Here is a 14,638-nt window from a genome sequence, read left to right as displayed (position 1 = left end):
AGGCAAGGCAAGTTTATTTGTATAGCACATTTCAACAACAAGGTCATTCAAAGTGCTTCACATAAAAGCATTAAAAGCATCAAACCATAAGGCAAAATAAAAGGAGATTTAAAAACAATTAAGAACAGTCATTGAAACATTAAAAAGCAGTATAAGAAATAAAATACAGTAGTAAAATGCAGAAATCCAGGAAATTGAGTAATATCCTTGAATGTGGTTCAATTAAAGGCAGCAGCAAACAGAAAAGTCTTCAATCTTGATTTAAAGGAGCTGAGGGTCTCAGCAGACCTGCAGCTTTCTGGGACTTTGTTCCAGATATGTGGAGCAGAAAAACGGAACACTTCTTCTCCATGTTTAGTTCTAATTCTGGGAACAGAAGGTAGACCAGTCCCAGACGACCTAAGGGAAGGAATTATACAATAAAATATAACCAATGCGTTGGTGTTAGAGACAACCCTCCCCAAGTATTGACCTTTTGCAACGTTTTCTGATTGGGCTCTTGAACGTTTCGTGTTTGTATTTGCAGTACCAGCCTCTAAGTTTACGATGGCTATTCATTTTTTTGGTCATTGCGCGTCTGGGCTTTGAAAACAATGGCTGGAATTGTGCTGAGACGATGTTGGAGCAGAACTTTGCTGGCAGCACCTTCTGCAAAAGGTGTCAGGATCAGGGGGACAAACCGGAACTACTGGACAACTTTAAGGAGGACAGCCGCTGCTCTGACTGTAAATAACTATGCCTTTTTTATTCGTACTCATCGGACAGTGTTGTTATCTTGCTCACTTCAACATACTTACTGATGCGTTGGAAGAACAATTGTGCCATTGTAAAAACAATTGCTTATGTGCCTATGTAGGTAAAAGGTCAGCAGCGCGTTCCCTGTCAGAGAGCTGCTGAGCCGCGCAGCTCTGCGTCTGGGTATATGTCAGCACTGTCAACGTGTGACAAGTGTAGATGATGAGGAAGACTGTGTATAGTTGAACATAATTTAATATAAGTTGAACTAATAATAGTCCAATTCAGACTGCACAATGCATGTGGCCGAGTGCAATAACCTGATATTGACACACCGCTTCTCTGGTAGTGGCGGGTCACCTTGGGTCAACAGAGACTGATCATTGTGAATGATAACCATCAGCTTTAATCCCCTTTAACTCTGAAGTAGTCCCTAGCATTGGTTTCTCTATGTGTTCTTTGTGTCACTCACTTTCTTGTGCACAGAGTGGAAGAGGCGCATTCCTCCTGGGGCTCCCCACGCTATCCTGTCTGGCTTTCGAAGCTTATCACAGAGTGCAGAGTTCAGCCGTGGTCTACGCTTTAGAGAAAGGTAGTTGGCAAACTGCTAGATGTGAGATAAACATGTTTTTACCAAACAAATGTGTTTTTCTTTTCAGGAATTAGGTGTAGAATACCACAGTCCTAACCAAACTGTCATTAATAAACACATACTATGGAGGAAAAGGAGAGTGAGTTGAAGTTTAGTCTAGTGAATTAGGACGTGAGACCATTTTCTGGCTGAATTTGCTGTTGTGTTTTGTGTCCGTGCAGATGAGGTTTTGGAGCAGGCTGACTACCTGTACAGCTGTGCAGAGACTGAGAAGCTGTACCAGCTGCTGCTGCAGTACAAGGACAGGTAAGGAGAGAGTTCAGTCTCACTTTTTCTCCATTTATCCTGTTCCCACCAGAAGATATTGAAATGTACTCAGTTTTGGTGGATTGTATTATTTATTTGATATTTTCTATCCCACCATATAGTTTTTTTTATGGAAAGTTGAGTGCATTGCCCTCTCTGCCTCAGTGTCTTTTTGTATTCCTCTCCAGAGAGCTCCAAACTTATTTATTTTACTGACATGAGTTGTGATTTTGTTTCCATCCATCCAGTGATGATGCAGAGTTCCTGTGGAGGCTGGCGCGGGCGTCTCGTGACCTGTCCGTCCAGCCCAACATGGAGGCCGAACAGAAGAAGCAGCTGATATACAAGGGTTTCGAATATGCAAAGAAGGCCCTGGAGAAGGATGAGAAGTGTTTCGCAGCACACAAAGTAAGACGCTGGTTGTCACTGAGAAGGCACTACTGGTTCGCCTCCATCAGATCCGGCTTATCAGAGAAAAATAAGTAACCTTGTGTCACAAACCGGGCCGAACGGCCATGACAAGAAAGGGAGAGGCATTCAACGAAGCAGTTTAACTATTTATTAACTTTAAAGTAACAAACTAACAGTGACATGTGAAGTCAGTCATTTTAGCAGTGTAAGTGCGTGTGTAACAGACTTGGAATGGCATTGAAGGAGACGACTCAGAGGGTAGTTTTCCAGCATTTATTCGCTGCAGAAGACAACATAAACCACATTAGTTTCTTCCTGGTCTCACTCTCTCTGTATACATCCGCTCCTAAACATGCAAGACAACAGAATTCACACAAAGGAATGCCAAAGTATCTGCGTCGTTACGTTATGACAGGGCAGCCTGACGTAAAAGTAAATGGCGCCAAATAGGCGACCTGAAACAGCCAGTAAATTTATATTTCCCACAGTCAAAACGGCACGTAACAGCTTCATAAGGCCGTCGCCTTAGCAGTTACTAAAGTACGTAACGTAAACCGTTACATTCCCGAAGAAAACAACAAAACAGTGCAACGATATTATTCCACACAACTTACCCTCATCAGTACGAAACACCACTGTGAGGGAAAGTCGGGACTACGGAGGTACAAAAGAGGCGAGACGCCGCTTCCGCAGGAAGCATGAACAAAATAAAACGCTAAATAAAAATAGCTCATAAAGATAGAATTCACACATACTCAACAGAATAATAAAGTACATTTTTAACTCTGTTACACGTGGAAAGTGTATATGCAAACCAAAATGGGTGTCTCAGGAAGGAGAGAGAGACCCACTGAGAATGACGAGGGTTTTTATACAGGGTGCACTGGCACACAGGGCCCGCTAATAGCCTCAGGTGTTTCCACTTTGCTGATGACCCTCTCATATTATTGTCTGGTCATTAACATGGCCCCAAAACATAAATGAATGATCATAAACCTGCTGCAAGTAACGCTCATAACCCGCAATGAAAAAATAACAAACACAGCCTCCTAAGCACAAGACACGACACACAAATCCAAGCAAGACATGTTTCCTAACAAAATACATCCGTGGTCATGCCGCTTTTGTCTTTTAGAGCTTTTAACAACCACAACCACGGTAAAACAAACTTCACTTTTTGCAGCATGTTGCCAAGTTTATCACCACATCATGACATTTAGGTCCGATTCGACCAAACTCTCAACATTCTTCCTCTCCTAACTCAGTGGTACGCAGTGTGTCTCAGCGATGTTGGGGAATACGAGGGAGTCAAGGTGAAAATTGGAAATTCATACATCATCAGGAAACATCTAGAGGTGAGAGGGCATTTGGGTCAATGCCATGTTATCATTGTGTCACATTTACAATGTGAAGTAAGGGAAAGATGTTGTTTTTTCCCCCTAGAGAGCTGTTGAACTCAATCCCAAAGATGCCACTTCCTTCCATATTTTGGGTTACTGGTGAGTCAACCATAGTTGTGACATTTTGTTTTAGGCCCACAGAATGAAAACAAATGAATGCTCTTAATGTGGTATAGAGAACCTTTAAAGATGCAAATATTTACCATTTATAATAATGAATAATATTTGAGCTGTTTTGGAGCAAAAACTGCATTTGGCAATGTTGTTGCATTTCCCTTTGTTCGCCACTAGAGGGTAACAGTGTAAAGGAAAATGTGACAGACTGCAAGATGTCACTATTGTGCACAATAATTCTATGACATGTTATTAGAGCTTTGAGGAGGCTTTGTCATTCAGGGTAATCTGTTTGCATTCTCTCTCTTAGGTGCTTTGCTTTTGCTGAGCTGCCTTGGTACCAACGCAAGGTGGCGGCTGTCATTTTCTCTTCACCACCCAAGGCCACATACGAGGAGGTGAGGACGGCTCCGTCTATAAGCGCTCTCTTTGTTTTGTTGCTAACTGCACAGTGGCTGCCTGTTAACTCGGCTTCAGGCTGGAATTAACAGCTAGTTTGTCACTTTTTTTGGTTTTGGTTTGGAGAGATGAAGTCATGTTTTTCTGCCCCTCTTTAGGCTTTGGAATTCTTCCTGAAAGCTGAAGAAGGTAAAATACTAATAAAGTCACAGAGGCATTTACTGAAAGAACTGCTTCATCTCTTGTTGGCTGCAGCTCAGATTTCTCAGATCAGCAAAAGCGCTGTGCGTGTGAATGATTTCTTTTAAGGTTTGAAATGCATTCAACTAACGTGAACTTCTGTGTGCCAGTTGATCCGAACTTCTACAGTAAAAATCTGCTAATGCTTGGGAAGACCTACATGGGCATGAAAGACAAAGAGAAGGCGCTGCTCTTTCTAACCAAAGCGAAAGAGTACCGGGCCCACACACAGGAAGACAAAGAGGTGAGCGCACTTCCTCTTGATTGTGCTTTTTCAGAACCTTTTTGGCTCAGACCTGATAATAGTTTGAACTGTGAGGAAGATGAAACACCTCCGGGGATCTTGATGCATGAATCATGTGTGCCGGGGTGAGCACACTTACAGTATATTTGTTCCTTCGGCAGGTCCATAGAGAAGCAGTTGACCTCTTGAAGAATCTCGGATGAACCTGTAATTACCACATGATGCTTTTGGACACCGTTAATAATTCCGAACAAATGTTTATCTTCTGAGCTGATTCTGTAATTATTAATACAGTAGAACTGCTTTGTGGTAAAAGTTGCATGTTGTAAATTACAGAACTTGTGTTTAAATCAAGAAATGTAACAACTTTCATCAGCAAACCGTATCTGAATATGAACTATTCAAATGATGAAATGATTCAAATGTCAGCTCTATTCAAGTATAAGCTCTTACTGTGTTTTCTGTTTGATAATAATAAATTAAATGTTTGTCACATCTTAACAGTGGTTGCTGCTTCTTCACAAGCACAGGGGGAACCGAGCCGGTTTAATGGGACCATATGAAATACTTCAACACATTTCCGTTGACACTAGTTCTTTGCCTCCAATTAAAGAAGAGTATATTGGTATGAATAAATTCAAACCAGCTGTAAAGATGGTCGGATAGATTTATTAAATGGTTTTTTTTCACAGGCAAGATCCAATCAAGAGGATAAACCAAGAGCACATTGTGTTGTTTTTCTCGAAGAACAGAAGATAAGTTTTTTTGTGAATCCTGAGCAGAAGGCCTCTCATCCCCCGATAATCACACAACAAAAAGAAAGCAAGCGTGCTCATGGAGGGGGTTTATTTATTAGCATCTCATAAATCCATCTCCCTTTTTAAAATGGGTGAAAGCAGATTAAAAATGAATCTTCTATACACATGGTCTCCAGTAAAGGGGCATTCTGTACAGTGTAGTTGGTGTTTACAGTGTGTATCTACACGCGATATGTTACAGTTCGGATGCGCTTCAGGTGGCCTAGACCGCAGTCGGCACAGAGGCGGGTTCCCTGCTGCGCCATCACCTACTGTGATGACGCAGAGTAGCGTGAATCCGCTTTGAGAAGAATACACCCGCGTCACTGGCTGCGACGAAGGCACCCCGATCAACATCCCGTCTATTTCTGATAAGAACAAAAGGCATCACAGATCTCCATCAATTGAGCGGTGGCTCTGTGTGATTAATCATAATATTTAAGTACTTTATTTACTTTCATTATCTTTATACAATGAATATTCACATACACAGTTGATTTTCTTTGATTACAGGTTTCTGTTCAAAAGGAAGCACAAAGTTATGCAGTGTTGACTCTTTCAAAGTCGGCTCCTTTTGCTACAGTAAATGTTTTCTCTTCATACTGCCGTCCCTCCACAGGGACAGCTGAATACATGTTATATACATGACTGATAGCTTGAGTAATCACAAGCTCCTCCTAGAAAAAGTGAAGCAGCTTGCTGCTGTTTGCAGTGGTCTGTGAAAAACAATGCCGGAGGAAACGAGAACGGCCGGCCACGTTTAGACCACCGACCTAAAGAATAAGCACCAGAGGTTATGATGAAGCACGAAAGGAAAGAAAGGACATGGGGAAGGTGAGGGGTGCAATATCAAAAACGCACATGTATACACTGCAATGCTGTGTCAAGTTCCCACGCTTCTGCTGCTGAGGAGTTGCCCTGTGGAAGGGTTCCACACATTTGGTCTGTGGCACTTCAGTGTGTCATTAACTCAACTCTCATTTGTATGTGAAAGGTTAGTTTTGATTTTTCTTCTTCTGCATCTCGACTGATTTACAGACTTGCACATCGTTATTAAACTAAGGCTCTCTTGCCTCAGCACTAAACCTGAGCGTGAACTGAGTACATGACACCGGATGACCTCGGGGAGGGGGCTCACCGCTATGGCTTGAAGGTTATTTTGTTTCACTCCAGTCAGACTGTTGACTGCACAGTGTATAAACTGCATGTGACACAATTGGTATTTTCTAACAATACATCACAGGTGGATGACCCGGTTAATACTTTTAGAAACCCAACATTTCTAGTCGACCCATCAACCCCTAAATGTGTTTTAATGCTTGTTGTATGGGCCAGTTCCACTCCACTGACTACATGCAATATTTAGATATAGATGTTGCTTTCAAGACATGACTTTCTTTTTTTTTAAGTCCAGTGCCCATCTCCTTTATGACCACTTATCAAAAAAGAACAAACAAACAAACATGGAACTTTGAAGGACTTTTGCAACAATGCTGGGATCTGTGTGCCTCGGAGGCTTCTGTTGTAATTATCATGGTTGGTAATAAGTGAGAAGATGAAACCAGCTGCTTCCAGTACATGTACAAGTGAACGGGGGTGTCTTTTTGACAACACAAGATATGATTTTGTATCATATGATGTTTACGGCTAGATGCCCTGCAGGGGGATTTGTCTATTGTGATACCTATGACTGAGGGATTTAAATAAATGTGATCTTTATGTTATCAAATAAGCATTATCATGCCTGTTGCTCTGTAAACCACGGCGGCTTCGTCGGAAACTTTATGGCCCGAGACTGAAATTCAGAAAGGCAAAAGAGAATCAGCTGAGAACACGCACATTTCGATTCAGAGTCTTTTTCTTGATTCTCCATTTGCCTTTTGATCTCGTAGCCTTTCTCCACGGACTTCATGACCGTTATTCACGGGAGGATCCGACGATGCTTCTTACTCGGGGCTGTCCAGATGTACGAGAGGGTTATCCTCTGCTTCGGATCATCCTTTCATCCTGTCGGATGATAATGGTAAGACAGCTCGTTAAGAGACAGAGTGTCGTTGCTAAAATGTCTGTGTGTTTAGTATAGGTGGGGGTAGAGGGTGGTCACAGCAGTCTTCTCATCTTCAGAGGTAGCCATGCAAGCGCGCAAAAATTGCAACAATTACTATGAGTCCAATGGGGAAAAAATATTTAAAAAAATTCAGGCACCAAACCCCAAAACTACTCTTGCCATTTAGTAGCTCTATAGAACTAGAGCCTTAAAAGAAGATCGCGCTTTAACTATAAAATCCTCTCAAAAACACTTTCTGTCTCTTTTAAACAGAGGAGCAAAAATGCTGAAATGCTTGCATATTTCACGATGGGGTGTCATATAATATTTAAGGGCTGGGGAACAGGATTGCGGCAAAAACGATGCTGCAAATTAAGATTTGGTTTAAAATGACAAAATAGCTTATATACATTGGTGGTTATCTTGTGCAATTCTTTTTTTGTTTTGTTTGTTTAACTTGGCTGAATAAACAGCGATGTGGGGAGGGAGAGAAAAACAAGAGTCCGCCGTCTATTCTTGGCCAAATCCTTCGGTTTCCTCGATGGCAAAGAGCAGCTTCTCTTTCAGCTGGTCGAAACTCTTATAAGGAGGCAAGTCCAGGCGGTTGAAACTGAAGAAAAAACAACAAGGACGAAAGATCAGTGTAAAGAATCGGATACTTAATAAACCATGAATTTGTTATAAAACAGTGTTCCCATACACTCAATGTTTTTTTGCTTGTAATGTGATAGAAAATATTCATTAAACAGAACAAAGCAGCATCTCTATCTGTTTCAAATCTTCAGAGGCAGTGATTGGAACACACCGGCAAAACTGATCGAGAATCAAGAGTAAAACATAAAACAAATAACAATCCCAGTTAACTCAATACCTGTGAGTAATGTACGGAACAGCACCTAATCAACACTCTATCAATCTATCTAATCACACTATTTGAGGGAGGAATGAATCCCAGGAATCAGAGGTAGAGCACTCCACTCACCATGTGTGGCTCCGAGGAAGCCATGTGTCCTTCCCCACCTTCTCAATGCAGAACTTCTGGGGCCCGTTACTTCCTGCAATACAAAAGAAGATGAGTGAGGACATTGTGTATCCATAGCGCTTGGTTTCTGAATGGTTATTTCGTAAATGTGTTGTTCTTTGTGTCTCGGTCCGTCACTGACCCATGAGTTCAGCAAAGCCGCCCAGAGGAAGCCTGCAGGTTCCAGTGACAAACTGCATGAGCCGCAGTCGCACTTCGTTGTCCACTTCTTTCACCAGCTTCAAGGGAGGAAGTTACAACACACACACATCAATGACCACGCTACTGACTCGACAGGCTGCTAAGCATCAGATGATATGACACATTTGAATTAATCATTGAAAAGGAGTAATGTGAACTAAAGAGAAATGTCATCTGTAAGATTTGCCATGCTGTGTCAGTAACACCACAAATGTCAGCTTGCACGGCAGCCGATTTCTCACGAGAATCACAGGATCACATATCACCCGGAAATCCTTGTCGTCAGGCTTCAAGTAACGAGTTTGTGTCCGGTAAACCAGAGCACGGACCAAACCAGCGTCCTGTGAGGAGCTACTGGGGAGCAAAGTAAGACACTGAAGGCTTTCCTCGGTGGAAAAGGTGTTGTCGCTCTTCTGCTGATGTTCTCAGGCAAGAGTTTGATTGACAGATGGTTCATCCAATCACATCTGCCCTATTTCAAACAGTTTCCAACGACGGCTTCTCACATTGTTCTGTGTAACACAAACTATGCAATGTGCAATGCCCTGTGGAACATGTGGAATATTCTGCTCCTTCCCATTATAAACAGACGAGGGCGAGGAATATAGAAGCAAGGTCTGTGTGTGTGTGTGTGTGTGTGGGTGTGTGCGTGACTGTACCTGCCAGAACCAGATGATCTGTTTGCTGTTTCTTGTATAGTGGCGGTACACCGTGTTCCTCTGCCAGTCTTGAAGGTCTACCTCCTGCATTCCACAGAGCATCACCTGCGTCGAACACACACAAGTAAATAAATGACCAATAGAACTATGAATTCATTAATTATCAGAAGTAGAGAGAATTCCCACACAAAATAATGATTTTCTACACAGATCCACATCATTCCATCGTATTTAAGTAATGATTGAAGCTCTGAGGAGTCGGGTAGGCTACTGGAAGCACACGCTAGAAACATGGCACCACAGGTCATGAACAGCACCCAACAGCACAGAGCTTGTTACGGCACTACTGGCATCAGACTACGCTGCTCACCTCGAGCTCCTTCTCATCAAAGTACTGGAGCCACTGAAGTGGGACCACCTCGTTGAAGCCGTCCAGGAAAGCTTTGGTCTGACCTTCCACCCCGCGGGAGAACCTCCACTCTGCCATCAGACTGCAAGCACAGCACAAATGTACTTTGTAAGTTTATAAATATAGATAGATATAGTTAGCATTATGATGAACCAGCAGTTATACTGAACCTGATATACTCCTCCTTGTTCTCCTCAGTGACCAGAACATTGGTGCCATCAGGTTTCAGGTCATGAGAAGTGATCTTCCCCAGGATCTCCATGTCCACTGAGAAGAACATCTCCAGACCGCACTCTTCAATGTTGTTGTCCCTGAGGACAGACGAGATTGCGTTGCTGCCACAGTATAATCAAGGGTGATTACGGCTCATTGTTGCAAAAATAACCAAACTAAGATCTCTACCTTTCCACCCCTAAGCATAGAACCAGACTGTCTTATTACAGTTAGCAAACACTAGCAGAGTCTCCATCTTTGTTCCTAACTGTTCCAACATGTTATGTCTTCACACTGCTTCATCCCTTTGTAGCATCTCGTCTCTTCTCCCTCTGTGGGAATAGTATTCTTTAAATGCTGTGTATGTGTAGTCTGTCCTCTCTTTCCGTTTCTCTGTGGTACGGATGTCTTTGTGGTTAAGGTCCCAACGTTATCTTGATCAACAGTCCTCACTCCAAACACTTAATTGTTAGAATGCTGTTAAGCATTCCAACAATAACCTTTAAACTTTTTGAATTATTAAGCTTTTTATTTTTTCAACAGGATCTCCATGGAGAATATTTTCAAATGGCTTCAGGCACACAGGTGTTCGCGATTGAGCCAATTAGTGATGTTGATAAACACACAGACTCACGCGCACATACAGTCGTCTCCCTCTCTCTCTCTGTGTCTCTCATACAGTCATTCAGGTCTTAGGGATCTTTAGAGGTCTTTCCCCCCTCCTCCACCCCCCCCCCCCCCCACACACACGCCATTTTAAAATAAAAGCCGCACAGAATGAATCCTAACTGAAATGCTTATGATGAGCCTGTCATTTAATAACCGGTTTGTGTTTATCGAACATTATGATTCTGTCTCCTCTCCCCTTCTCCCCCACACCCCACACCCCATTTCAAAATAAAAGCCCCAGAGAGTGAATTCTAACTGAACTGCTTGTGATGAAGCCTGTCATTTAATAACCTCTGTTTATGTGTGTCAAACATTATGAGCCCCTCATATACCCCTTTCAAAATAAAAGCCCCATGGATTAACTGTATGTAAACATGAAGCTCAAAATTAGGCTTTTTTGTTGAAATAATAAATGCTCTCACTAATACTGCGACAACTACTACTGCTGCTAATATTTCTAGTATTACTACTACTACTGCTGCTACTACAACTTTTGCTGTTGCTACTATTACGAGTGCTCTTACTGCTACCATCAATATTATTACTACCACTACTGCTATTACTACCACTAATACTATTACTTATACTACAACTGCTACTCATGCTACTACCAGTACTAATACTACTACAGCTATTAGTACGACTGCTACTTCAAATAATGCCATTACTTTTACTACTGCCATTACTTGTACTACTACTACTACTACTACTACTGTTATATTAAATACCACGACCACTACTACAGCTATTACTACTACTGATACGCGGCTACTACTTCTTCTAAATACTAATACTTCTTCTAAATACTAATACTACTAATGATACTTCCACGACAACTTCTACTATTACAAATATCACTACTGCTACTACTACTACTACTTATTCTAATGCTACTAATACTTCTACTACTACTAATACTTCTACTTCAACTACAACTTCTACTACTATTACTACAAATATCAATACTTCTGAAATTTGTTTAAGCTACAGAAATTGTTCAAATATCAAAATGTTCAGCTCTTTCAGGAGAGGGGTGCTTTGACTTTTCATATTTGTAATCTTTAAACTTTTTGAATTAAGCTTTTTGCAATTTTCTTTAGAATGGGATCTCTATGGAGAAAATCTTCAAATCCTGTTAAACTCCTTCAACTTTCAAAGCCTTCTTCTTCCTCATACTTTCAGCTACAGACACCATAGTTAGACATTTCAACTAGAAGGTTTTTCAGCAGTGCAGTTTAAATGCTTTCGGGCTTCAACATTTTTCAGACAGATAGTCTCCCATTTCTTAATTTTCAGCAATTTTTTCACAATTAATTTCATCTTTCAGCATTCCAACGCATTTTCAGCAGGAAATGCATTTTCTAGTCTTTACTTCGTGTTACATTTTATGTACTTTCTTTCTTGGTCCGCACCAAAGAAAATTATATATTGTAGTTGTCACACATAGCTCAGGAAGAATTACTTTGATAAGTATTCGTTGAAACTGCAAGTGGAACGGACTGAGACCAACCTTGAGCTCGGTGTGCTTGTTGATTCATTTAAGAATGCACAAAGTGACTCTTTTATTGACCGCTCCACTGGGAGTAAAGTGCTGTAAGTGTAAAGGGTAACTAAGGTATTTTCAACCGTGACCCTATTTCCCCATTTTTTTGTGTCAAAGTGACTGATGGGGACAACAATTATTGAAATTGAGCAAAATGATTGATCAAGAACGCTGTAATCGGTAGCCGCGAAACGAGCTGCGAGGGCAAGAGAGCAGTGTCGATGTAAAGTTTCGGCCACTTCTGGTGACACGTCACCTTGCGAGATTTCAGAAGGCGACAGAAGGATTTTTGACATAATGTCAGACACTTATAATAACAATCTGTCATGGCAAAAAAAAAACATTTTTACGATGCCCGCTTGCCCCAAAGGATTACATTGCAGCCCGTTTAGCTGCAGCCGCTCATGGGGCTCTCCCTCAATACTGGAACAATATTAGAAATTGTTGTCATTTGTCACTTGGACAGCAGACCAAAGACACAAATTACCTTATCCAGATCAGTGAGTTGTAGAACTCTGAGTCGATGGACTCCAGGTCTTTGAGTATTAGCTTCTTGTTCAGCATGCGTTTGTAGAAAGGCAGAGAGAAGCCTGTGTCGATAAACTTGCCGTGGAAAAGTGCCTGTAGCAAGAGATGCATAAAGAGAGATTTATTCAATTTCGTTTGTACCAAAATAACGTTAACATTATAAATTCATGACATGTTTACGTCAAATGTGTCGACTAAAATAACCAGGTGGTCAGGATCGTGTTGCGTGGGCAGCATGTGGACTTGCCATTGCAATGAAGCGGCCTATGAAGCAGAAGTAGGAGAGGTGGTCCGGGTTGATAGCAGAGGCCGGGTTGATCTGCAGACAGTAGTTGCTCTTGCCGGCATACTCAAACAGACAGTACATGGGGTTCAGCACTTCATGGGACAACAAGAAGAACCATTCTCTGCAAAATCACGAGAGGAGAGACGGAGACAAGGAGTAGAGAAGGGGGGGGGGGGGGCAAGAGTTTTACATGATTAATTACTGCTTACATTTCAGAAGAAGCTTGTTTCAATTGACATTATACTATTTCTATTGTCTGTATTACCGGGCTAAGCCACCATAGTCTAGACCCTCCTCGCCTCTGAAGATAACGTAGAGTCTCCTCCTCAGGTCGTATGGCTTCAGGGCCATAATCTAATAAACAGAGAAAACACACATCAGCTAGGACACCGCATCAGCAAATGACAGAGGACAGTTGGCATACATTTATTGACTGTAGAGCTGAAATGAACCATGTATGTAAGCTGTGATGCATCGCATTACTGTATGTGCTGAATAATATTAGTTTAAACTGGAACCGGACCGCGGTAGAAAATCCCTCTTACTTGCTGGAAAGAGTCTTCAAACAACGTCTGTCTGGAGACGGTGATCTTCACATGGCTAGGGAGAGCATTGGACTGAGCAAACAGGGGGAAACATTAATGCATCCGGGACGGACAAATAAGATAAAGACGAGTAACTGAAAGCAAAAAAAAATAGAGTTATGGAGTAAGAGAAAGAAAAACGCTAACCTGGCACAAGTAGCGGAAATGGGCAAGCTTCCATCGAAAGCTGCGCTCATAGGCAATCTGAGGGCCTTTGGTGCTGAGAAGAAAGAAAGAAACACAAGTGTAAGCCGATAGATGCAATGCAATGGATTCTCCAGGGGTCAACCTTAGAATCTTCCCCATATAATGAAAAACAAATGTAGTACATGTGAAATATGCTCTAGTAGGGTCCCAGCAAGTTATTATTAAGAAATATTTTCTGGCTTTCGGAGTAAATTCATCAAAGTCCCTAAACGTCTCTGCGGGAAACAGAACCGTTGAAATTAAATACCAGTGGGAACCATTATTTTTCTGAATCTTCTCTGAATTTCTTGAGCTTTATGTGAATTTAAAGCAAAACATGACTCCATCTGGTCCTTGTAAAGTGCTCTCAATGCATAAGTTCACATAGCTACGGCTCTCTACAGGCTGTCACATAGGCTGTGAGATCACAGAAAGTGATTTTTTTTAAACGTGTTCTTACACTGAGGACTTTCCGGTGCGGGGATCGTTGAAAGTGGTGGTTCGGGTGTTGTGATCCACAAAGTAGCGAACTCCTTCCCTTGTGTACCGGATCTCCCAACCTTCAGGGAGAGGATTTTCATTCTGTAGCCTACACACACACACACACACACACACACAGACACACACACACACTTTGTCAATAGTTCCTTAAAAGTGAATGCAGGCGTAATGCAATGGATTGATGAACAAGTTTGATCTTTTAATGGTAAGACAAGATGTAGCAGCTTCCAAACAAATTCAACAGAAGGTTAATGGTGCTATAATAACCTATCATGGTGGAGAGATGGTGACAAATTTGTTCCATTTGTTTTGATGATAATACGTTGTTCTTCTCCTGTAGATCATAACCTGTTGTATATTGTGCTTGAAAAATACGACAATCGTTTGTTTTTAAGAATGAGTTCTCAGTGGCTGACCACATCGGGAACTGTCGCTAGAGACGAGCCACCAGCAGAATGCCTCTAGAGATGCAGCTCGGTGTGATCAGCCATTTAGACTATTGATTTAGGTCAAAAGGTCAAATTGATTTAGATATGCTTCTCATGAATGTTTT

At 41.7% G+C, this 14,638-nt stretch overlaps 2 protein-coding genes across 4 annotated transcripts in view; one reads left to right on the top strand and one right to left on the bottom strand.

Moving 5' to 3' along the window:
• Positions 1-532: 532 nt before the first annotated feature.
• On the top strand, positions 533-4,918 carry rmdn1 (regulator of microtubule dynamics 1). Of its 3 annotated transcripts, XM_079291590.1 has the most exons (10): positions 533-725; positions 1,222-1,327; positions 1,549-1,633; positions 1,882-2,041; positions 3,310-3,399; positions 3,488-3,543; positions 3,869-3,956; positions 4,116-4,146; positions 4,308-4,441; positions 4,603-4,918. In XM_079291590.1, exons 1-10 carry the CDS (start codon positions 594-596, stop codon positions 4,642-4,644), a joined length of 924 nt encoding a protein of 307 aa, XP_079147716.1. In that variant the 5' UTR covers positions 533-593; the 3' UTR covers positions 4,645-4,918. The 3 variants fall into 3 exon arrangements, 2 of the variants coding, with proteins under 2 accessions (XP_079147716.1, XP_079147717.1); XR_013772901.1 differs by lacking the exon at positions 4,116-4,146; XM_079291591.1 differs by lacking the exon at positions 1,222-1,327.
• A 186-nt stretch (positions 4,919-5,104) lies between these two features.
• The window catches only part of wwp1 (WW domain containing E3 ubiquitin protein ligase 1), a 28,866-nt gene continuing 19,332 nt past the window's right edge, over positions 5,105-14,638 (bottom strand). The window contains exons 14-25 of the mRNA XM_079292459.1: positions 14,045-14,173; positions 13,546-13,618; positions 13,360-13,431; positions 13,080-13,168; positions 12,776-12,935; positions 12,488-12,621; positions 9,746-9,886; positions 9,537-9,657; positions 9,167-9,271; positions 8,449-8,545; positions 8,268-8,340; positions 5,105-7,895 (exon numbers count right to left, since the gene is read on the bottom strand). Of these exons, the coding sequence (XP_079148585.1) occupies positions 7,796-7,895; positions 8,268-8,340; positions 8,449-8,545; positions 9,167-9,271; positions 9,537-9,657; positions 9,746-9,886; positions 12,488-12,621; positions 12,776-12,935; positions 13,080-13,168; positions 13,360-13,431; positions 13,546-13,618; positions 14,045-14,173 (1,294 nt within the window). The 3' untranslated portion in view covers positions 5,105-7,795. The remainder of the gene's footprint in view (positions 7,896-8,267; positions 8,341-8,448; positions 8,546-9,166; positions 9,272-9,536; positions 9,658-9,745; positions 9,887-12,487; positions 12,622-12,775; positions 12,936-13,079; positions 13,169-13,359; positions 13,432-13,545; positions 13,619-14,044; positions 14,174-14,638) is intronic.

This window comes from Melanostigma gelatinosum, assembly GCF_949748355.1.
Source record: "Melanostigma gelatinosum genome assembly, chromosome: 20".
Lineage (NCBI taxonomy): Eukaryota > Metazoa > Chordata > Actinopteri > Perciformes > Zoarcidae > Melanostigma > Melanostigma gelatinosum.
This window is presented reverse-complemented; position numbering and strand designations above follow the sequence as displayed.